Source organism: Onychomys torridus, chromosome 8 (genome assembly GCF_903995425.1).
Source record: "Onychomys torridus chromosome 8, mOncTor1.1, whole genome shotgun sequence".
Lineage (NCBI taxonomy): Eukaryota > Metazoa > Chordata > Mammalia > Rodentia > Cricetidae > Onychomys > Onychomys torridus.
This window is the reverse complement of record NC_050450.1, coordinates 89,017,279-89,041,270: the sequence shown is the minus strand read 5'-3', so window position 1 is coordinate 89,041,270 and position 23,992 is coordinate 89,017,279. Positions and strand designations below refer to the sequence as shown.

General features: G+C 46.0%; 1 protein-coding gene across 1 annotated transcript; it reads left to right on the top strand.

Moving 5' to 3' along the window:
- Positions 1 to 133: 133 nt before the first annotated feature.
- On the top strand, positions 134 to 23,116 carry Retreg3 (reticulophagy regulator family member 3). Its single transcript, XM_036196125.1, has 9 exons — positions 134 to 483; positions 12,227 to 12,333; positions 15,050 to 15,080; positions 15,961 to 16,087; positions 16,947 to 17,031; positions 18,256 to 18,393; positions 19,544 to 19,626; positions 20,142 to 20,274; positions 21,010 to 23,116. Exons 1-9 carry the CDS (start codon positions 245 to 247, stop codon positions 21,465 to 21,467), a joined length of 1,401 nt encoding a protein of 466 aa, XP_036052018.1. The 5' UTR covers positions 134 to 244; the 3' UTR covers positions 21,468 to 23,116.
- The last annotated feature ends 876 nt before the right edge of the window (positions 23,117 to 23,992 follow it).

Below are 23,992 nucleotides of genomic sequence, written 5' to 3'. Positions count from 1 at the left end.
TCCTCATTCACCGGGCTTCAGTCGCGGAGACTGCGCGTGCGCGGCTCCTGGCCACGCCCGGCGCCGGGAACGTGTATTTGACGCTGCGTTCTCGTCCCTCCGGCGAACGCGAGCTGGAGTTTGTACGCATGCGCGCGCGTGGGTCGACTCGGGCCCCCGCCGCAGCCAAATCGCGCTTCTGCGCAGTTGGTGTTATTGTGACTGCCGGGCCGTGGCCCCGGATGTTGTGGCTGCTGGAAGGGAGATGGAGGAGGCCGAAGGGGTGGCTGCGGCCTCGGGCCCAGCTTCGGGGTTGGCTTTCAGGGGCCGCCGAGCTATGTCCGGCTCCTGGGAGCGCGGCCAGCAGGTCGAGGCGGCGCAGCGGGCCCTGGTGGAGGTGCTGGGGCCCTACGAGCCTCTGCTGAGCCGGGTGCAAGCAGCCCTGGTGTGGGAGCGGCCCGCCAGGAGCGCCCTGTGGTGCCTGGGGCTGAACGCGGCGTTCTGGTGAGAGACCCGGACCCTCGCTAACCCTACCGAGGCGCGAGGTCGTCAGGTTGCTCGAGGGCTCTTCCTGTCGCCTGCCCTGCCTGGTTTCCTTTCGCCGCCCTGATTGCTTCCCGTACTTTCCCCTCCGTCGCGGCCGCCTCCAGGCTCTGGCACCCCGGGTTCTCACGGGGGCTTGCCCGTCTTCCCTGCCTCCTGCACCCTCGCCCCGCACTCGCTGCTAGAGCTTCTGGTAACATCTTGAGTCGGTCTCCGTGAGCCAGGGGTGGCTCTTGTGAGCTAGGGAAAGCGATTTCACTTTGAGACCATCTCCTACGTTTCTCTTGCCTGCTCCAGCGTCGTTTCCAGAGAGTTTTAACTTACGGTGGGAGGAGGAGAGGCAGAAGGTCTTGGAGAGAGAAAAAAAAAAAAGTATCCATGGGTGTGAGGAGAAAAAACGAGCTTGAACCGGTTATCATGAATTAGCATGTTAAATACCGTCTCACCCAGGCAAGTTGGGGAAGTCTGGTATGGAGCTTCAGCCTGAAGAGAATTAGAAGTCTTAAGACAAAAAGATTACGAAACAACGATGAGATCTCACCTCTTTCAGAGACACTAAGGATTGCAAGTCTTCTCTCTTCCAAGGAGTTAGAACGGCATCCTTAGCCGTGGTCTAAAATCAAGGGGTTTGAGGATGTCTGAGAGCTGTGAGTTCTGTCTAGCCGGACAGGTGGCACTGTGTTTAAGTATCTGTTTGTTTCATTCTCCGGGACAATGAAACCACCTAGGTGGACTTCGGGTTTCATAGAGGCTGCCAAACACAGTTTGGGTTTATTAATAACCAAAGTACTGGTCAAATTCCAAGGGAACTGATAGTGACTGAGGCCTCTAGAGCTACATGAGATGACAGTATCCCGGATAAACCTGAGACAACAAAGTGGTTTGTGTGTGTGTGTGTTAGTGTGTGTTCGGGTGCCGAGCTCGAACCCGGGACCTTGTGCACAAGTGCTGTAGCAATGAAGCTACACTTCAGGCCCATATCATCCATGATGGGTACTGCTGCTTTCTTGACTTCAGACACCAGCTTCCTTTCCATTGTTAGTTTTTCCGGAACCCCCTGGAAAAAGAAATCGGTGTTAAACCAGTTTGCCGAGTGTGGGTTGAGGTATATATCAGGGACAGGACAAAAAAAACCCTCGTTTTTAAAAAAACAAATGAGTCAGGGTCTCACTATATAGCCCTTGTTAGCCTGGAACTGTCTGTGTAGACCAGGCTGGCCTCAAACTCAAGAGATCTGCCTGCTTCTGCCTCTCAAGTGCTAGGATTAAAGGAGTGCACCATTATGCCTGACTTGTTTTTAAGGGTTTATTTCTATTATTGTAATCACCTTTGTGTGGGGGTGAGGGCATATGTGCCAGTGAGTGCAGGCGCCTGTGAAGGTTAGAGGCGCTGGATCCCCTGGAGCTGGAGTTACACGTGATTGTGAGCCACCCATTGTGGGTGCTGGGAACATACCCTCTGGGAGAGCAGTGTGCGCTCTTCTCCACCAAGCCATCTCTCCAGCACTGCAACACATTTTAAACTGCCGCAGTATTTGCTGGTCTCCAACAGTGTACTTTTTTGGTCCCTTGTATCCGAGGCTGGCTTTGAACTCCTGTCCTTCCACCTCCTGAAGGGTGGGACTGTAGACACTGGCCACCGTGCTGTGCCTGGGCACTAGTAGTGTTTGCTTAAGCTAAGTCTATGTTTAGAATCTTCCTTAGAGCCCCTCCTGTGCTTTGTGTCTCTTAGAACGTTATGGCTGGTCTTTATCTGGCATTTCCTGGTATTTTGCCTGCTGTGTACCCACAACACCCTTACAGTCCCATCCCACACTCAGAAAGCTGGGGGAGAGATACACTAAAATGAGGGTCGTTTAAGACCTAAAGAATAATCGAATGTGCCATTTATAGAGGGGAGTCACACCTTGTGAAGGGTTCAGGTCCTAGAGATGAGAGTGGCTGGACATGGGCATTCATGGATTGTATTGGGAGAAATGAACTTCCTTTGAAGCTTGAGGTTAAAACAGATCCCACTCGCGTCTTTGTGAGTGTTGACATTTCACTTAGGAGAGTAAAGAATGATCGTTTAGATTGTAGACATTTTGAAGAAGGGTCATTAGTTTAGGTCAGGAAAAACCAAATTGAAAAACTTTTGTGCACAAAAGCTGAGGTGTTTTTTGCAGTTTAAGGTGTCAGAAGATTAGGTAGTAGTACAAAAAAGTTACTAGAGGGTTAGAGAGATGGTTCAGTGGGAACGAGAACCTACCTCCTACCTGACGACCCTCTGCAACTCTTGCAAGTTGTCCTTTGACTTACACACACACACACACACACACACACACACACACACACTGAAAGAAAAATTTTTTTCAAGTCATCCAAATTCAGAGAACAAAGTTCCTTCAGTGTTCTGTATTCTCAGTTGTGGTTTTTCTGTACCTGTGACTATGTCCTCTTAACTCCTAGACACAATAGGTTCATAAAAGAAATCCATGTAGATAGTGTGCCACCACAGTATTTCCAGGCCCACCCCTGGGTTCCAGAGAAATTATGGTGGCCCTATCCAAAATCTTGCAGCCCACCTCACTCCTGGTCCCTGGCCTGTTACTGTCCCTGGGGTAATCCTGGCCTTCCCTCTAAAAGCTTGCATTTTCATTAGTCTCAGCACCGTCTGCAGATGATTTTCAGGGAGACCATGGAAGTCCACAAGAGTACCGTGACAGGATCAGAGAAGAACAGGTTTCTGGGAATGTGTGGGTGCTGCAGGTCGGTTCCCCTCTGTGGACAGCACATGGCTCACTGAGAGTTAAGGACTTCAGCTTTGTCCCTGTGCTTCTGGGTGGTGGTTGGGGACCTGAGCGTAGCCTGCAGTTGATTCCCTGTTGATCTCTATTGAGAATTGCTTTTCAGTCACCATTGTTACCAGCGTTGACCATTCTTGGCTGGGGTGTGAGGGGCTGTGTGATTATGTTGTTTGCATGGCTTAAAAAAATGTTTTACTTTCCTAAAAAACAAAATTAAAAGTGATCTGTGAAGTGACTGAGGTTATACAACAGTTCTGATTTACAAAGTTAGAATCCAGCTTAAAAAAAGGAATAGGAAATGGGGAAATGGAAGGGAGGGACCTCCATCCTTTTTAAATGAGTTCTGGAAATGCTTTATTTAAAAAAATAAACATTACTGATTTTAAGATTTCTTTAAATGGGAAGGAAAGCCCATTTAAATAGAGACATTTATTCTTTGGGGGAAAAATGGACAGATGAGAGTAGTTAGTGCATGCCTTTAGCTCCAGCACTCAGCAGGCCCATCTCTGTGACATCAAGACTAGCTTGTTCTGTAGAGTGAGTTCCTGGCTGGGACTACATAGACTGTCTGGGGCAGGGCGGGGGAGGGGGGGGGTGGTAAAAAACAAATTTTAGATGAAACCAATTGGCAATTGTTATATCAATCCTTTTCCCTCCCTCCCTCCCTCCTTTCTTTCTTCCTTCTGTTTTTGCTTAATGACGTCCATGGAACCTAAAGTGGCCTCTGCTCTATTGCCTTGGTAGGGCTCTTTCTCATTAGGAGCCCCTAAAAGGCGCCCAATAATGTCTTCCTCAGCTTTGCCTCTTTGCCATCAAGGTGGATTTTTTTAAGTGCTAGGGTTAAACCTCAGGCTTCATGAATACTAGGCAAACTGTCTACCTCTGAGGGTGCCTCCAGCCTGGCCTTCTGCTTGTCTGGAAGGTTGGTACTTTCTCTGTTTTAGGGTAGGGTGGGTCACTAGCAGCTAGCTGGTTTCACTTCTGGTTTTTTGTGCAAGCAACAGCTCTCATTATGTGATATAGGTTGGGTTAATTTTTCCTTTTCATTTACCAGTGACTGGCTCATTAACTAGGCAGTCACAAGTGCTGCACAGCAGTGGGCCCCCTGGCCCTGTAGAAAGGGATGCTTTGTTCTGAAGTGCCACAGAGACAAGCATGCTCTGTGACAACAAAGGAACCTCGAAATAACATCTTTGGTTGAAAATAGATGTGTCATCATTATTTATGATTATGTGTATTACTGTGGAATGAACCCAGAGCGTCCTGTATGCTAGGCAAATTATTAATTATAACAAATTCCTATTTTTTTATTTTTTATTTTTTTTTCGAAACAGGGTTTCTCTGTGTAGTTTTGGTGCCTGTCCTGGATCTCGTTCTGTAGACAAGGCTGGCCTCGAACTCACAGAGATCTGTCTGCATCTACTTCCTGAGTGCTGGGATTAAAGATGTGCACCACTGTCACCTGGCTCTAATTTCTATTATCACCAGAGAATCCATGTTATAGTTAACTCCCTCCTGGAAAACTGTTTTAAAAAGACGTTTGTTTTTTAATTTTCATTTTATATGCATTTGTGTTTTGCATGGATGTTGGGTTCCCTGGAACTGGAATTACAGTTGTGAGCAGCCATGTGGGTGCTAGGAATTGAACCCGGGTCCTCTGGAAGAGCAGTCTGCTCTTAACCACTGAGCCATCTCTCCAGCCCCCCAGAAAACTGTTTATTTCTAGAATTTCTCATCTTTTTTGGACACCAGATTGTTCTAAGGAACACATTTTTATTTGGGCAGGCAATTTAATCTGATTTTAGCCCCAAACAAATAAAGGGACAGTTTACAAAAGGAAAATAATCTTTGTGTGGTGCTGCAGGCCCATAATCCAGGTGTGTGTGTGTGTGTGTGTGTGTGTGTGTGTGTGTGGTAAGGCAAGAGAATCAAGAGTTAAAGGTCATCCTCAGCTATCTAGTGAGTTCTAGGCCAGCTATGAATGAGACTGTCCCAACACCTTCCTTCCCAAAAAGGAAAAACAGTGGATGTATAAAACTTCACTCTCAGCCTGGTGGTGGTGGTGGTGGCCTTTAATCCCAGCACTTGGGAGGCAGAGGCAGGTGGATCTCTGAGTGAGTTCCAGGAGAGCCAAGGCTACACAGAGAAACCCTGTTTAAAACAAATAGACAAACCAAAAAACCTTTATTCTCACTGGTATTTTAAAAATTAAAGTATAGGGACTGGAGAGATGGCTCAGTGGTTAAGAGCCCTTTTAGCTCTTGCAAAGGAACTAGATTTGATTCCTAGGACCCACATGGTGGATTACAATATCTTCAGTTCCAGGTAGCCAACAAACAAGCAGGCATGTGCTTCATGTTATGCATGCAGGTGAAACATCCATATGCACAGAATAAATTAATTAAAAAATAAATAGAAATCAAATTGTGTTACCATTTTCTGCTTAAGTTTATTTTGTTTTATTTTGGGATTGGGTCTCAATATATATCCCTGGCTATCCTGGGACTCAGTATGTAGACCATACTGGCCTTGAATGCTCAAGTTCTTCCTGCTTCTACTTCCTGCCTGCTGAGATCAAAATCGTGCATCACTATGCCTGGCTGCTTACTAAGTTTTAAGAATTGATAATGTTTAATTCTTGGGAATATGTGGGAAAACAGACATGTGACTGATAGAAGCCTGCATTGTATAACTTTTCTAGGAAATAGTTTGGCAGCATTTGCTAAGCTAATTGGTTAACACCTTTTCTGGGGACAGAAGAGATAGGGAGTGACTAATGATGGGTCTGTGTTTATTGCGGGTAATGACAGTTCTCTAAAATTAGGTAATGGTGATAGTTGCCTGTGAGTTCGAGGCCAGCCTGGTTGTCAGAGCGAGATCCAGGATAGGCTCCAAAGCTACAAGAGAAACCCTGTGGTGTGGGGGTGGTGTAACTGCCATGGTGTGCATGTGCAGGTCAGAGGGACAACTTAACTTTGGGGAGTAGGTTCTTTTCACTGTGGGTCCCAGGGGTCAAAGGTCATCAGGTTTCCTTGGCAAATTGCTTTTATCCACATAGCCATTTCACTGGCCCTGGTGTTTCTTTTTTGGTGTTTTTTGCTTTTTGTTTTCAGGCAGGGTCTCATGTAGCCTAGGCTGGTTTATGCAGCTGAGGATCCTTCTACCACCTCCACCTCCCCAGTGCTGGAATTATTGTGTGCATGCCACTACATCCTGTTTATATAATGCTCGGGCTTAAACCCAGGACCTTATGCATGAGAAGCTCTAAGTTACATCCCCAGCCCTAGGTTGTTTCTTTTCTTTTTTTTAAACACCAAAAATTGGTAATATCTTAATTATAAAATGTTTTTAGAAGACCAGTGGTAGGTAGGTAGGCATGTGTATGTATGTATAAAGCAATTATTTTTAAAGTTACTGTTGCTTTTCTGGTGACATGAAAAACATGTTTATGTATTAAGTGAGAAAGGTTTTAAAATTAGGTATGTTGGGGTTGGGGATTCAGCTCAGCGGTAGAGCGCTTGGCTAGCAAATGTAAGGCCCTGGGTTCAATCCTCAGCTCAAAAAAAAAAAAAATTAGGTATATTGTATGTCTTAGCCACGGTTCTATTGCTGTGCAGAGACACCGTGACCAAGGCGACTCTTATAAAGGAAATGTTTAATTGGGAGCTTGCTTACAGTTTTGGAGTGTTAGTCCTTGATCATTATGGTGGGAAGCAGACAGGCATGTTATTGACACACCTCCTCTAACAGGCCACACCTAATCCTTCACAAACAGTTCCAATAATTTAACTAGGGACCAAGCATTCAGACATTCTTATTCAAATGACAAATTGTACTTCCCAATGGTTTGTTTATTTTAGACTTGTTAATTTTATGTGCATGAGTGTTTTGCCTACATGTATATATGAACACTATGTGCATGCCTAGTGCCTTCGGAGGGTGTTGGATTACCTGGAATTGAAGTTACAGATAGTTGTGAACTTCAATGTAGGTTCTGGGAATTGAACCCAGGTCCTCTGCTAGAACAAGTGCTCTTAACTGCCCGGCCATCTTTCCAGCTCCCATTTATTGTGTGTGTACACATTCAGGGACGCAGGTGTGGTGGTCAGAGGATGAGGTGTAGGAGTTGGCTCTTGCCTACCTCCTGTTCTCCAGAGATTGAACTCAGGTTGCTAGGCTTGGTAAGCAAGTACCTTTATCCTAAGCCATCTTGCTGGCCTCCCAACGTTTTTTGTATGTTAATGTTTTTAAATTAAGGTACTAATCTTCACATTGTAGAATATATATGTGGGTGGTGGATCATTTTCAAAACTTCAATTTCACATATACCTCTGTAAAACAGATGTTTAAAATGCCACTAATTTTATCATATGGAAAAAGTGATTTTATGCAGTGCTGAAATGTCTGCTTTTTTTCTTCAAAAATGGTACTTTGGCATTACAAACAAGCAAACTGTTGACTTGGGCTAATAGTTAAGAGTGAAGTGTGTGTGCCGTGTCTGCTTGCTCTGAGCAGATTCCCTTGTCCAGAGAGTGCCCCTGAGACCATGCTGCTGCATCCCTGTGCCTTAGGATGCTCACCTGTCCTATGTTTTGTGTGAGTTGATTGACTTCCGAAGCCTGATGAGATTCAGGGTTACAGTTCTTTCTCTGTTCCTTCCCTTTCCCTCTTCCTCCCTTTCCTCTTCTTCTCCCTTCCTCCCCCACATTCCCTCCCTCCCTCTCCATCTTTCTCTCCCCGTTTTTCTGTCTGACTAGGTAGCTAGCTAGCCCAGGCTGGCTTCAAACTTAGGATTCTCTTGCCTCAGTTTTCCACTATGCTTGGCTGTGCGTGCGTGCGTGTTGGTGGTGGTACTTTGAGCGAAATAATAAGGTGGAGTGCAAACCAGATTATTTCATAGTGATATACTTATTTTTTTGAGACAGGGTTTCTCTGTGTAGCCTTGGCTGTCCTAGAACTCATTAGACCAGGCCTCAACTCACAGAGATCTGCCTGCCTCTACCTCTTGAGTGCTAGGATTAAAGGTGTGTGCCATAATGCCTGACATTTTATTATTTCTTACATTTTCCAAACCTTCAACAAATATGCTTGCCCTTAGAAATAAGAACAGTCATTAAGAAAAAAATGGATGAGCCTACAGTGAGCAGAAAAGCAAAACCATGTGCAGTTAAATAATTCAGGTACACGTATTCCGAGTTGGTTCTATTTGCAGTTGGTTTTTGCTTAGTTGGAAAGTTTGTTTTGCTGATTGTAGCTCCTGAAAAGTATTTTGTATGTTATTTTAACAAATATCATGGGTTGGGGGTTTGAATTGTGTGTGTTTTCTAGAAAGATCTCATCATATAGTTCAGGCTAATCTCAAACTGTTGGTCCCCTGCTTCAGTTTCCTGAGTACTAGGATTACAGGCGTGCACCCTGCTCCTAGTCTGGATGTCTTTTTTTCCTTATTCCCTCTTGTCTGGATTCCTAACCACTTGTCTGTCAGTTGCACAGTCTCTCTCTCTCTCTCTCTCCCTCTCCCTCCCTCTCCCTCTCCCTCTCCCTCTCCCTCCCTCCCTCCCTCCTTCTCTCTCTGTTTTCTTACCATTTGTCTTTCAAATCCATTTATATGTCTTCATCCCTTATTGCTACACAGCTGTACTTGAGTAACTTTTTACTCTAGTATTTCTACTTGTTTTGTGACAGGCCTGGCAGTGTGACAATGTGACAGTGTATGCCTGGCTTCTCACGGAGATCTCTGGATCCTCTTCCTTTGCCGTCTAAGTCCTGGGATTAGGACCAGCACACCTTTGTTACTCTGTGCTTGGGTTGCTGACCGTGGCCAGTAGGTTGGCTTGTCCAGGTGAAGTCCAGGCAGTGAGAATGGTTGTGACCAGCTTCTGTAAGGTAGTCTAGGTTGTTTTGTTTGATACAAGCTCTCCTGCAGCCCTGCTCTTGGACTCCTGACCCTGTCTATTGCTTCTACCTCTGAAGTGCAGGGCTCCCAGGCCTGGTCGTGTCCCCCCACCCCCCACCCCCGTCCTGGCTGTCGGCAGCCAGTGCTGTGGGAAAGGGGTGATTGTAGCCTGGCTTGCCCCTCAGAGAGTGCTTTCATTCACGTGCATGGAGGGAGCAGTTGTAGCAGCACTGGGGAGTGGTGACCAAACCCTTAGTGTGGCCTTGTTGAATTCGCTTAATTGTTGGAAGACGTACTGGCTTTGAGCAGATTAATGACCTGAGGCAGCTCTCCAGTTATTTCTGCTAAGCTGCTTTCCTTCTTTAATCCCATGTAAAATTGTGCCCTTTAAGTGCTGGATAGGAAAATAGAGTTGTCACTGGTGATTGGGTTTCTGAGTCTCATTTCCTTTCGTCCTTCATTTTAATATATTTTATTTTAAGGTGTACTAGAAGTACGTATTGATACTTACTGTACAGAAATGTCTGTAGACAAAATCTGGAGTTCCTTTGCCAATTGCTGTGTGTGGATTTGTCTTATGTGTATGCCCAGAAAAGCCTTCTTTATTTTTGATGCTGGGGATTGATCTGAATGTCTTATACAATCTTTTAATTTTTGTTTTTTTGTTTTTCGAGACAGGGTTTCTCTGTATAGCTTTGCGCCTTTCCTGGAACTTGCTTTGTAGACCAGGCTGGCCTCGAACCCACAGAGAGCCATCCACCTGCCTCTGCCTCCCGAGTGCTGGGATTACAGGCATGTTTGTTTGTTTATTTGGGATAGGGTCTCTCTGCCTGTCCTGGAACACACTATGTAGACCAGTCTGGCTGATGCCTTTGTCTTCCAGGTGCTGGGATAAAAGGCATATTTCACCATGTCCAGTTTATTTTAGTTTTTTCTGCTTCCGGAATGCTAAGAATCAAAGCTGGGCCTTTGTGCAAGCCAAGTACCCTACCACCTGAGCTCTGTCCCAGCCTTTTTGTTTTTATAGTATGAGAGCACTATCCTTAAGGCTTGTTTTGTGATTGTATGATGTTATTAGGCGAGTATTGAGCTGAAGGTATTTATTCCAAGGTGAGGACTGTGACCAGCACTCTTGGTCACCCCCACCTGTTTGACCAGTTGTTCTGTGACTACTAGTGCCCTGTGACATGGAACAGCTGAGCAGGACTGTGTTAGGCCGGTGGTAGGGCTTTGCATTTTCTTCCTGGCGTTTTGGCCAGGATCAAATGTTTCATTTTATAGGTGATAAGTCTGTTGCTTCCTTTAAAAAGAAGGGACAAAGGAAGAAAAGAAGAGAAGGTCTTATATAAGGTTGTCCTCAGACTCACTGTGTAGCCAAGGATGACCTTGAACTTCCCATCCTCCTACGTCTACCTCCAAGTCCTGGGATTGTAGGTGTGAGCTACCACACTGGTTTTATTTGGTGCTGAGGATCAAACTAGGGCTTCATGTACACTAGGCAGGCAGTTTACCAACTGAACTACATCCTCAGCTCAAGATTTGTTAACAAATTACTCACGAGGAAACAAATTTATTAAAGTTCACATAATGGTTCTATTTAAGGAATCAAACTCAGGGTCACCTAACTTCATTTTCTACTTAAATCTGATTTTTTATCATTGTTATTATTATTGAGATAGGTTTCTCACTATGTAGACCCAGCTGGCCTAGGATTTCCTTTATAGATCAAGCTGGCCTCAAACTCAAAGATTCACCCTCTGCCTCCAAAGTGCTTAAATTAGGGGTTGGGGATTTAGCTCAGTGATAGAGTGCTTGAGGTCATGGGTTCAATCCTCAGCTCAAAAAAAAAAAAGTGCTTAATTAAAGATATGTGCCACTATGTCTGGCCTAATTTTTGCTTTATTATTAGTATATAAGTGTATGTTTTTTTGTTTGTTTATTTATTGAGACAGGGTTTATCTGTGTAGCCCCTGGCTGTCCTGGAACATACTCTGTAGCCCAGGCTAGCCTCAAACTCAGAGGTCCACATGCCTCTGCCTCCCGAGTTCTGTGATTAAAGGCATTTGCCACCACTGCCCGGCCTGGCAGCCACATTCTGGCATGCAAGAGGAGGACCTGAACGTGGATCTCTAGCACCCATGTAAAAATTTGGTGTGGTCACACATCTCTAACTCTAGTGCTGAGAGGTTAGGGACAGACAAATCCCTGGAACTCACTGGCCAAAAGTCTATCCAATTGATGAGCTCTGGATTCGTTGAGAAACCCTGTTTCAGATGCTAAAGTTGAATGACATATAGAGTGGTACACTTTTCTTCCATCTCAGGAGACACGTAGGCAGACCTCTGTGAGTCCAAGGCCAGCCTGGACTACATGGTGAGTTCCAACACAACCAGGCACTGTTGGAAGACCTGCCTGGAATGATAGAGACTTCTGGCCTACACACACAGCCACTTGATATACAACCTGGGATGATAAGCCTATTAAACAAGTCAGTCTCAGAAAGACAATTACCATATGCTTTCTCTCATTTGTGTTTCTTAGCTTGCGTATTGCTACACCAAGGTCATGTATGTATGTATGTATGTATGTATGTATGTATGAATGAATGACATAACATAACAGTAGACGTGAAACTGGAGAAACAGAGAACCAGTGATGGGGAAGGGTGAATAGGGACAGAATGTGCTACATTGACTTGTATTAGGGCTTACCAAGTAAGTAAATACTTGCTTTTGTCCTGACTTGTCCCTGAACTGAACAGACTGGAAAGTTGAAGGGATCTCCAGGAGGTTATTTGATTTGGTCCTTTACCTTTACTGAAGCAAATTACTGTCTCCGTAGGAAAGAGTTGAGATCTGGAAAGTTGGCGTGATTTAACCAAGGTGTATAACTGGTTCACATCTGAGCAACCACCAAGGCCTCAGCCTAGATCTCGGGTGTTCCCGCAGCCCGTAGTGCACATGTCATCTTTTTTGAACTGGCTTCGTTGCTTAGCGACTCTCTTCTGCTTTCTTTCTCTGTAGGTCGTTTGCACTGGCACCCCTTCGTTCTGTGTTTTTACTTGCGTTCAGCTTGATGATCATTGTCTGCATTGACCAATGGAAGAACAAGATTTGGCCTGAGATAGAAGGTAACATTTGTAGCATTTAGAACAATTTGAACTGGCAACAACTTCTTACTGATTTTTGCTTTTAGTTTTGTTTGTTTTTTTGTTTGTTGAGGGGTATGTGGTGCTGGGGACTAATAACTGAAGTCTGAATTACTTGTTTTAGGAGACATTTGAAAAACTTAAGCCTTAGGCCATGGGTGGTGGTGGTGCACACCTTTAATCCCCAGCACTCTGGAGGCAGAGGCAGGTGGATCTCTGAGTTCAAGGCCAGCCTAGTCTATATAGTGAGTTCCAGGACAGCCAGGGCTGTGTAGAAAGACCTTGTCTCAAAAAAAGAAAAGAAAAAAAAAAGAAAAGAAAGAAAAGCTTATGCCTCATCTGTGGGTCCATAGTGCTGGGTTACACTGTTGTTACATTCATGTCAGCAGGCCTGTGTCTGGCACTTGAGTGATGCTGTCAGTACAACTGGCCTGAGGGATTTGCAGCCTTCACAGTTTTTTGTTTGTTTTGTTTTGTCTTTTAGACTTAAGTGATCTTACTGAATACTCTTATCTAATTCATTCTTATTTTATGTGAATGGATGTTTTGCCTGCATGTATGTCTGTGTATCACTTCTGTGCCTGATGCACACAGAGGCCAAAAGAGGGCATTGGATCCACTGGAACTGGAGTTACAGGCGGCTGTTAGCTGCCCATGGGTGCTGAGAACCAAACCTCAGTCCCTTGAGGAGTAATCCATGCTCCTAACTGCCAAGCTATCTCTTCAGCTCCCCCCTCCCCCCACTTTTTTGAGACAGGGTCTGTGTTGCTTTGGCTGACCTCAAACTCACAGAGGTTCATCTACATTTCCTTTTTGAGTACTGGGTTTAAAGAAATGTACCGCCATGCCTGGCCATCAATTAAAACAAAAACAAAACCCAGTGACTCCTGTAGCCCAAACTAGCTTCCAATTTACTGTGTAGCTGAGGCTGACCTTGATTCCTAATTTTCCTACCTTTCCTCCCAAATATTGGGATTATAAGTATATACTATCATGCCTAGCTCCAGGCAGCATCGATTTATCTCCCAAGAATTTCTTCTAAATTATATAGTAAGCACTAAGAAATATGATTTCTCACTGGGTGGAGTGGCACACACCTTTGATCCCAGCCCTCAGAAGGCAGAGTCAGGCTTATCTCTGTGAGTTTGAGGCCAGCCTGGTCTACAAAGAGAGTTCCAAAACAACTTGGGGCTGTTACATGGAGAAACCCTGTCTGAAAAGGAAGGAAGGGAGGGAGGGAGGGAAGGAGGAAGATGTGTTCTCTTTTAAAAAATTTGTATGTAATAAAAAATAATATGGTACTTCTTTTTCTTTCTTTCTCTCTCTTTCTTTGTGTGTGCGTGTGCGTGTGCGTGTGCGTGTGCGCGTGCGTGTGTGTGTGTGTGTGTGTAGCCCTGGGTGTCCTGGATCTCACTCTGTAGCCCAGGCTGGCCTCAAACTCACAGAGATCTGCCTGCCTCTGCCTCCGGAGTGCTGGGATTAAAGGTGTGCGACCACCGCCTGGCATTTTATCCCCATTTCAATCATTGAATGAAGCAGACAATGTGGAAGATAAAGCGAATACCTTTCTAGGCAGGCCAGTAGCTTGACTAGAGACCTACAGGCTTAGTGATGGTCTTCCACTCGTGTTAGGCCAGTCCGTCAGGACTTCAGAGTCAGCCTCAGCAATGCAGTAAAATGGAGGCTAGCCTGAGACATGAGATTTTCTCTATAAACCAACACAAAAATCAACCTGACAAACAGAAGAACCACAACTTGCAAAGGATCTTCTAGGAACAGAGATTTGAGCATTAAGTTCTTGAAAGTCAGGCTTACATGTTTAGGTAGTGAATGATCATTTAAAGGTTTTTAAAAGTAGAGCTGCATACTGAGTTGAGAGTGGAGATTAATTTGATATCATTTTATAGTGTGGATGGAATGAACCAAAGGGGAAGGCAGAAGCTCTGTTAGAACTGCAGCTGTATCTCTGTGGGAAGAAGTCAGGATGTCATGAAATTCAGGGATGGGTGCTTTGGAGAGTATGAAGGAGGAAGATCTTTAGCACTGATGCACAGCAGATGGGTTTAGAGTAGGGAGGCTGACTTGGGGATTTTAGTAGAAGGGTGAGAGAATGGCTGAGCTTACAGACACAGGCAGGCAATGGAGAGTGGTCAGGTGGTCACTGAAGAGAAAACTGATGTGGATTCTGGATGTGGATGGCAGGGTTAAGGTGCTGGTAAGTGTTCAGACTGCAGTCTATAGGTTTTAAGTACATTGCTGTCTTATTTTATAGAGTCTTCAAGTAATCAGCCTGTTTCATGTCTGTGACTGTCAAAAGACTACATTGTTCAGAGAAGATAATAGGTGTCTCTAAAGAAAACAGGCAGATCTAGAGTTGAGTAGTTACAACATGCCTTAGAAGTTTGGCACACTGTGATGTGTCTGAGCAGTTGGACATACTCACGGGATGGATGGACTGTGCTCATACACCTTGGCTGTCCGCTGAAGTAGTTAGTATGTACAGCTCTAGTGGTCCATTTGTACCTTTCTTGATAAACCATTGCTCCATTGTCAGTAGTTCCCTAACTCTGCCAATATAACATGGGGTCTCCTTTTTATTGTCTAATAATGTTTACTTTTTCCTAAACATTAAAACTTGAACATTTTCATGTTTAGTTTTGTCTGCCAACTAATACTGGTGTTTATTTTAATATTGTAGTGTCAAGACCTGATGCATTAGACAATGAAAGGTATGGAATACCAATTACTACTTTTTATTGTTTTGATGGATTCTGTTGTATTGTTCTCATTACATGTTTTTAGCCCCATATTCTGGACACAACATTATACACCTAGTCTGTTCCAAAATAATCATAACAAATCCTAAAGTTCAAGTTGAGAATACTCAGTGTCTTCTCATCTTTATAGAATGAGAACTTTCTGGAAAAGGAACATTAGTGACTTAGAACCTGACATGCAGGAAAGTAGCTGTATTAGTAAGCCACTAAGTTAGAGACCACTAATTTAATTTGTCTCTTGGCTTTGATACTGCATCGTTTGGTGTTTTCTGTGACCTGTGGCTATTTTTAAGTCTGGGTCAGAAAACATTGGTTCCTGGCTTCAACAAGCCAGTGCTAAAGATCCCTTGTGTGTCTTAGAGCCTCTGCTTTCCCTCCTTAATCCACCCGCCCGTATGTTTGATGGAAGGAATTTCCTCTGCTGGGATTTATTTCAGCTTTGCTTTGTCCCCTTACCTTGCCTCCCTCTTGGCTGCAGTGGAGACCATGCTTACTTTACCCCTGGATGGCAGTCCAGGGAACTGCAATGGTCCAAGTGTGCTGAAGATGGTGTTTTAGGAGGCACAAAGGGCCTTGGAGCTAGGGGCAGGTTCATACATGTGACTTGAACCACTTGCTAATAGGGTGGAGTTGTCAGAACAAGTTTGTCTTCCTAGTCCCCAAATTCAAGTTTCAACCTGGTAAGCCAAGAAGAAAGACATGTTTCACCTCCAGAGCACCTGGGACTAGCCGATCCCAGCCCTTATATAAACCCGGAAGCATTGGCTGCCTGCACAATTGGGGTGGGCCCTAAACAGCCTCCTCTCACAGCTCCCCCTTCTCTCTCCCGTAGTTGGGGCTTTGTGCACCCTCGGTTGCTCAGCGTGCCCGAGCTCTGCCACCATGTAGCTGAAGTCTGGGTTAGTGGGACCATTTTCCTAAGGAATCTTTTGCTTTTCAAAAAGCAAAACCCAGGCAAGGTAAGCCTTCCCTTCTCACTTTAAGCTCTGGCCTTCAGGTCATGTTAAGTTGAAACATGTGTCCTCATTTACGATGTGTCCTCATTCAGGGAGGAGAAGACTTGAGGGTCATAGAAACAAAGGTAGGTTATAGGGAGGCTCTGATTGGCCATTACAATAAAGGCAGGTTATAGGGAGGCTCTGATTGGCCGTTATAGTAAAGGCAGGTTATAGGGAGGCTCTGATTGGCCGTTACAATAAAGGCAGGTTATAGGGAGGCTCTGATTGGCCGTTACAGTAAAGGCCGGTGCATGACGCTGTTTGGTGTGCTTGTCACGTGGAGGAGCCATTTTCTTCCTTTTTTTCCCTTAACTTTCTTTCCGTGCTGGGGATTGAATCCAGAGCTTCCTGCATGCTAGGCAAGCTCTACAACTGAGCTATATGTCAAGCGCTGGAGAGCAGGCCATTTTCTTATCTCAAGAAGGGAAGAAAAGCTTGCTTATATGCATTGTGTCATATTAAACGTGATAAATTACATGGTTTTTCATTTTTGTTTTCTTACTTTTACTTAAAAAACCCACCACCTATATGTGTTTTCAGAGAGAATTTTTGGCTAAAACTTACTCAAACCAATTTCCTGGCATGAAAGGTACCGCTGTATGGGTTAGCCATGTCAGAGAAGCTTGAGTAGAAGGGACTGTCTGTCCTCTTGTTGCCCAGAGAGAGTCACCACTGGACTCAAGTAGCTGTGGCTGTCGTTCTGTCGTGCCCATGCTTGACTCCGATCATAAGAATCTTTAGTCCCATCTCCATTAGTTCCCATCCCAGTCCTTTGCTGGGTGGGTGATAGGAACTTACTACTGCTTCTTGCCTTTTCCAGTTCTGCTTGCTGAGCTGTGGGATACTGACCTTTTTGGCCATGCTGGGCCGCTACATCCCTGGGCTCCTGCTGTCCTACTTGATGCGTAAGTGTGAATGTACTTCCCCCCACAAGCTCTATGTTGCTCATAGCTTTTCCAGTCATAGTCAGTTTTGGGTCTAGGGCAGTAGTTCTCAATCTTCCTAATGCTGCGACCCTTTAATACAGTTCCTCATGTTGTGATGACCCCAACCATAAAATTATTTTCATTGCTGCTTCATAACTGTAATTTTGCTACTGTTGTGAATCTTAATGTAAATATCTCATATGTAGGACATCTGATATGCGACTCCTGAGGACGGGTCATTCAACTACAAGGGGTCACAACCCACAGGTTGAGAACCACTTGTCTAGGAAGAGCACCATTATATTTTAGTTCCCCAACAATGACTTTTTTCATATACTTAGGACACAGTGAGTGTCATGAAACGTCTTTTCAAATGGAGCTGGTACTCCACATATGAAGGCATCAACTCCATTTCCTTCTGGAGAGCTTGTAGCATGTCATGCATATTAGGCAAGTGTGGCACTGATGGCTGTCCCTAGCCTATCTTACCAAGGGGTAAACATTGATGAGGGCTCACCAGTGTACATGGTGTCCGCCCTGAAAGACTGTGTTTATGGAGAAGCTTTCCAGACAGTTCTCAGGTTCCTTCTCTGTGTTCTTGCTCTGGAGGACTTTCCCTCCTCGGAAGTACATTTCTATAATGTAGTTATTTTTTACTGGCATGTACTGTTTGAGGCTGGAAGAAATTAGTTCCAGGTGTATTATTTTATTTGGTTTGTTTATATGTTTGTTTTTTTGAGACAGGGACTCTCTACATAGCCCTGGCTGTCCTGGAACTCACCATGTAGAGCAATTTGGCCTTGAACTCACAGAGATCCACCTGCCTCTGCCTCCTAAGTGCTGGAACTAAAGGCATGTGCCATCATGCTGGGCATCTAGTTGTACTGTTTTTTAGACATAATTTATCTCAGAATCACATGGCTGGTTGTCACCATTTTGCTTTATATGTCCACACTTCCTGGTTCTGTCCCTGGGCTGTCTATAGCGTATTTTATTGTATATAGCCATGACCTGTACCCTGTGGATGGCTACAGAAGTCTCTGCTCTCGAAAGCTGTATCTAATAGGGGTCATCAGTGGAGGTGACCAGCAGAGATACGTGGACTTGTTGTGCACAATTGAGTTCTGAGCACACAACAGCGGAGGGGAGGGAGGATCACTGTGCGCTTGCGCTCCATTTGCCTGCTGTTTCCACTCTTCTCAGTTGTCACTGTGATGGTGTGGCCGCTGGCTGTCTATCACCGACTGTGGGATCGAGCCTATGTGCGACTGAAGCCAGCTCTGCAGCGGCTGGACTTCAGTGTCCGTGGTTACATGATGTCCAGGCAGAGAGAAAGACAATGTGAGTCTCATGGGATGGTTTTCTTATACCCAACAGTTGAGAAAAAGAAGCTAGGTCTCACATACTGGAAAAGTCTTTAAAAGTGGGAAAAATGGGCCCATGAGATGGCTCAGCAGGTAAGGGTGCTTGTCCCCAAGTCTGAGGACCTGCATTTAATCCCTAAGACCTTCATGGTAGAAGGAGAAAACACATACACACACTAGAGCTGTGTTCTGATTTCCACAGGTGCACACAGAAACAATAAATAGATCAAAGTCATTTTAAAATTTCAAGTAGAAGTAAGGAGTGGTTGGTAGGAATACAAGGTGGTAAGGAAGTGTAATATTCTATTTCTGAGAAACCTAGGCAGGCTTGCCAACTTTCTCACTTAGAATCTTTAGGCTCCCATTTTAAACTGATTGGAGAAAAACTCCAAGTTGAGTGAAAGACACTGAAGATGTCTGTAGTCCATCTGCTATTACGAAACACCTTCCAAGCTTCTGAACACTGTATTGACTGCTTTTATACAGTTTTAAATAATCTTTATATCAACCTTGAAATTGAAGTGGTTTTGAACTGAGTAGACGTTAATAATGTAGGTTGTTTTGTACTTTTATGCTAGCCTCTTTCCATTAATGAAAGCTGCCTTCCAAAGTGGATTAAAAACAGCCACCAGAGATGCCAAAGTGCACTGCTAGCCTGAGCTCTACCTAGTGCAAGTGTGTCCCTCTTTTTGCTATTACCAGTTTGGGTGTTTCACTAAGCCCTTCAGAGAATCCTGTATGGGGTCACTAGCTCCATCTGGGCCAACTAGTTGTAAAGTATCAGTCTTTAAAAGCCTCATTTAACCAAGGTGAGCAACTCCCTATGACTGTGCCCACTTACCATTTTGCTTTGTATTAACCCTAACAGATCCTCAGAATTGCTGGGTGGTTTGGTATCTTCTAGCCAAAATCTCTAGAGATGTGTAGGGGTTGGAAGGAGGAGGGATGTTGGAGGAGGGACGTGTGTCATGTGTTGTACTACTTAGCCTCAACATCCTGACCTTCAGACATTGCTGTGTAGACTTAGGGCCATATTTAGAGGCCCTCTTCTTGTGTTGTGATGTTTTTGGAGTCCAAAGGGAGATTTTCCCTTGAAAGCGTCAAGGTCTTCTGCTCTTTGCACATAGTGTACCGCAGAGCTCTACACCCAGAACGTGCCCTGGACAACCACAGTGACAGTGAAGAGGAGCTTGCTGCCTTCTGTCCCCAGGTATCTTCGTATGGAAGCTGCTCCACTGGCCTGCTTTCTTAATTCTTCTTCCTCCGCCTGGCAGCTCACACTTAGATGGTAACCAGGTTTTAAGCCCATCAAAAACCCTCAAAGACCCTAGATTCCCCTTACCCTCAGTAGCAGTGCTGAGGAGAGAACCTGGTGTTGAATGGGGCCCTAGAACTCAGTTTGAGCCTAGTGAACAGACTCACTTGGGTTTCCTTTTACTTTACCATCATGGAAAACGCTGGAGTTGACATAAATCTTTATGTAGCCAGTGTGCCTGGAGGTTTGGTTAATAAGTCTATTTTTCTGGTTACCTAAGTGCCCGAGCTCAAAAGGTTGTGAGAAAGAATGTTCCCTTTAGGGAAGCAGCCTAACAGGAGCCAGGTTTGTGGGTGTAGCCCCATCTCTCCTTGGTTCCACTGGGGGTTGGGTATCTTCTGGGGTTTGCATTAGTAAAGCAGATTGCTGATGGCATCATCTCAGACTTGTCGGTGGTTTCTTTTTGTAAGCTGGATGATTCTACTGTGGCCAGGGAATTGGCTATCACAGATTCGGAGCACTCTGATGCTGAGGTCTCCTGTACAGACAACGGCACATTTAACCTGTCAAGAGGCCAGACACCTCTAACAGAAGGCTCTGAAGGTGAGAAGCTTTGACCTGAGTTGATACTAACCCTCGACTTTAGCATTGTAGCTTCCTTGGACAGGGCTTACTGTTGCCCCCCTCTTCTGGGCTGTGTGGCTCAAGTAGCAGAGTCGCCTGAGGGTGTGGTGTGACCCCCACGGTACTGCTGCTTTGCTGAAGCCCCTAGTCCCGCATTAGTCTTTGCCTCCAGCCTCCTGGACACAGTAGAGGAAGACAGGGTCCTCTGGCAGTTAGTAGTCGTGGCCATCTGAGTGATGACGAAAAGCTAATCAGTCTCACAGGTTTTGCTTTATATTAAGAAGTTGAGGGTGGGTCAGGCGGTGGTGGCACACGCCTTTAATCCCAGCACTCGGGGAGGCAGAGCCAGGCGGATCTCTGTGAGTTCAAGGCCAGCTTGCTCTACAGAGCAAGATCCAGGACAGGCACCAAAACTGTACTGAGAAACCCTGTCTCGAAAAACCAAAGAAGTAGTAGTGCCAGGCGGTGGTGGTGGTGGTGGTGGTGGTGGTGCACGCCTTTATTCCCAGCACTTGGGAGGCAGAGGCAGGCGGAGTTCAGGGCCAGCCTGGACCATAGAGTTTCAAGACAGGCCTACACAGAGAAACCATGTCTTGAAAATAAACAAACAACAAACAAAAGGTACAGGGTAGGGAAACCTGGTTGTGTAGGGTTGACTTTTGTGGGTCTGGGGCACGAGTAGCTACCATGTTTCACATACCCTTGTTCTCTCAGACCTAGACGGTCACAGTGATCCAGAGGAATCGTTTGCCAGAGACCTTCCAGACTTCCCTTCCATTAATGTGGATCCTGCTGGCCTGGATGAGGACGACGATACCAGCATTGGGATGCCCAGCGTGATGTGCCGTCCCCCACCAGGGCCTGGGGATACCCAGGTCCTGCCTGCTCGTCGGGAAGAGGCTGCACTGCCGGAGCTTCTGCTTGGGTCCCTTCCAGGAGGATCTAACCTCACCAGCAACCTTGCCAGCCTAGTCTCCCAGGGCATGATCCAGCTGGCCTTGTCAGGGGCCTCCCAGACAGACCCTTCTGGCCCACCTCCCCGAAGAGCAACAAGAGGCCTCCTCCGGGCCCCTAGTTCAGACCTGGACACTGATGCTGAGGGAGATGATTTTGAACTTCTGGACCAATCAGAGCTGAATCAGCTAGACCCTGCTAGTTCCAGGAGCCACTGAGGAGAGACTCCTTTGAGGGGTCACTGTGATGTAGGGTTTTTTTCTCCCCACCCCACTTACTGTGACGGGGCAAGGGAAGAACCCATTCTTGTCCCCTGAATTTGTGTACTGGGTGGCCTGGCTGATGCAGAGGCCTGCCAAGAGAACATACTCATTACCTTGCTGCCAGCTAGACACCATTTCTGGGCTTAGTCACTGAAGGGAGAACGCTCCCTCAAGGGAGGCTGCTCTCCATTAGGGTGGTACTATGCACGGGCAACAGGGGAGGGATATTGATTCCCCTTGAGGAGTCAATGTCGAGGCGGTAGTGCTGTGTGCTTTTAGGTCTGGGTGCTCAGGGGCGCTCACTGACAAGAGCCCATCTTTTCTCCTCACCTCATGGGAGCCACAGAAGTCAGGCGGCAGCAACAAGAGTTGTCACTTTTGTCTTCACCGTGACTTGTGTTCTCAAAGCAAATTTGTGCTTTGGTTCTGCAGAGCAGGCCCACTTCCTGTCCCTGAGCCCATCTTCCTTTCTCGACGGCTGACCCTCAGCACTGCAGAGTGCTTGCAGAATTTAAGAAATGTGAACGTGAGGTGGGGCTGAGCCTCTTCTATGTCACCTTGAGTTATAGGATCAGATGGCTGGTAGGGTTGGTGAGTGCCTCTCTGTCTTGAGGTCTCATGGAATCTTTTGGAGCTGTGTGGTTGTCTTTGGTGCTGTTAACCCCTGGCTCCGTTTGACCATCCGTCTGAGCAGTGAGCAAAGCAATACCATGTCCATTTTTATGTTCCTGTTCCTTCCCCTGCTCCTCCTCTGGAGAAGCAGTAATTGCACAGGGCGTGGTGGAAAGTAGCACTCTACAGACGGCTGTGGCATTCATCCCGGGAGCACCAGCTCCTCCTGCACCAGCTTTTCTACCATACTGCTTCCTGACTCCTTTAAGGATGAGCCCAGATAGTAAGGATATGTTGGTAATCAGCAGAGACCCCTCTGAGGGTATGTGTTCTACAGTCCCTAGTCAGATCATGTGAAACAAACCCCTAAATGATCATTGGTTCTAACTTTGCTAGCCTACTGCCTCTCTGTCTCCCAAATCAGAGCTCAAGCCAAATTCTCCACCCTCTTTCCCTCTTGCATTACCCTTTCTGATCCTCAGGGACCACTCCCCCAGCACCCCCATATTTGGGTGAGGGACGTTGGGCAGAGCCCATTTCATGTGCTGCAGGTTGGGGGTTGTGCTAACACGTTTGCTCTTGGTTGATGGACAAGGTGCAGAGGCCAGGGAGTGAAAATACAGTGAGAAGGGCAACAGCCAGGTGCCTGTTCCTAGTCATTGAGAGTGAGAGTTAGGGGCAGTGGCATCTTACCATGTTAGGGTTCTCAAATGCTCTGGATATCTCTTTCCTTAGAGCCAGATGTCCTGCAGGTGAGCTCCATGTGGACAAACATGGGAGGTGAGGGGAAGGAGTAGGATTTCGCGTGTTGCATGAATGTGTGGCTTCCTGCCTGGGGAGTTGGCAAGAGGAAGAGGGAAGGAAGGAGAGCAAAATCCAGGTCTTTCTTGTGCCCGTGGGATCTTGCTCTGAATCTCCCGAATCCTCCACTGTGAATCGGGGGTGGGATGGGGGGTGCTGGGGAATAAATCTTGTATGAGAACAATCTTTAAGACTGCTGTTGCTGGTGTACTCCTTGATAGGTTTCTCTCACTAATCTGGTAATAGCCAATTTGAGGCGGTGACATCCTCAGAAGAGGAAACCCAGGTAGATGTGGGGCCCCCTGCCTGTTCTTCCCTCATGAGAGCACTTCACCTCCTACAGCCAAGACAAGACATAAATACCGCACCCTTGCTGGCATTTGTCCCATCATTAGCTTTTTTTTCTTTTAGGTTTATTTTCTTAGGTATATGAGTACCTTGCCTGTGTGTGTGTGTGTGTGTGTGTGTGTGTGTGTGTGTGTGTGTGTGTGCGCGCGCACATGAATGCACGCATGCCTGGTGCTTGCTGAAAAGGGAGATCTGGAATTGGAGTTAGAATTAGGAGCCACACGGGTGCTAGGAACCAAACCAAAGTCCTCTGCAAGAAAAGCAAGTGCTCTTAAAAGCCATCTCTCCAGCCTCATTCCAGTTTTAATTCTTTTTTTTTTTTTTTTTTCCGAGACAGGGTTTTTCTGTGCAACAAGCCTAGACTGGCCTCAAACTCACAGAGATCCTCCTGCTTATGCCTCCCGAGTGCTGGAATTAAAGACGTGCGCCACCAATGCCCGGCTCCATTTTAAATTAACATTGCCCCTTAAACAGAGACAACATGTTCTGAACAAAGGCTAATTGAATTTTAGGTAGCAGAAGGCCTGAAAAGTTAATGCTGTGCGCCCTTCTACGGGACTCGGAGCTGCAAGGACAGCTGCTCTTCACCTTCGGCAGACCTCAGAAACTAGAAATACTTATTTCAGGCTCCACCGGACTGGCCCCTGTGGTCAGGAATGGAAAGCACCTGTCAGGTGTGCCTGCCTGGGCTAACCGGCGACTTCGATCAAGCCTGTGGC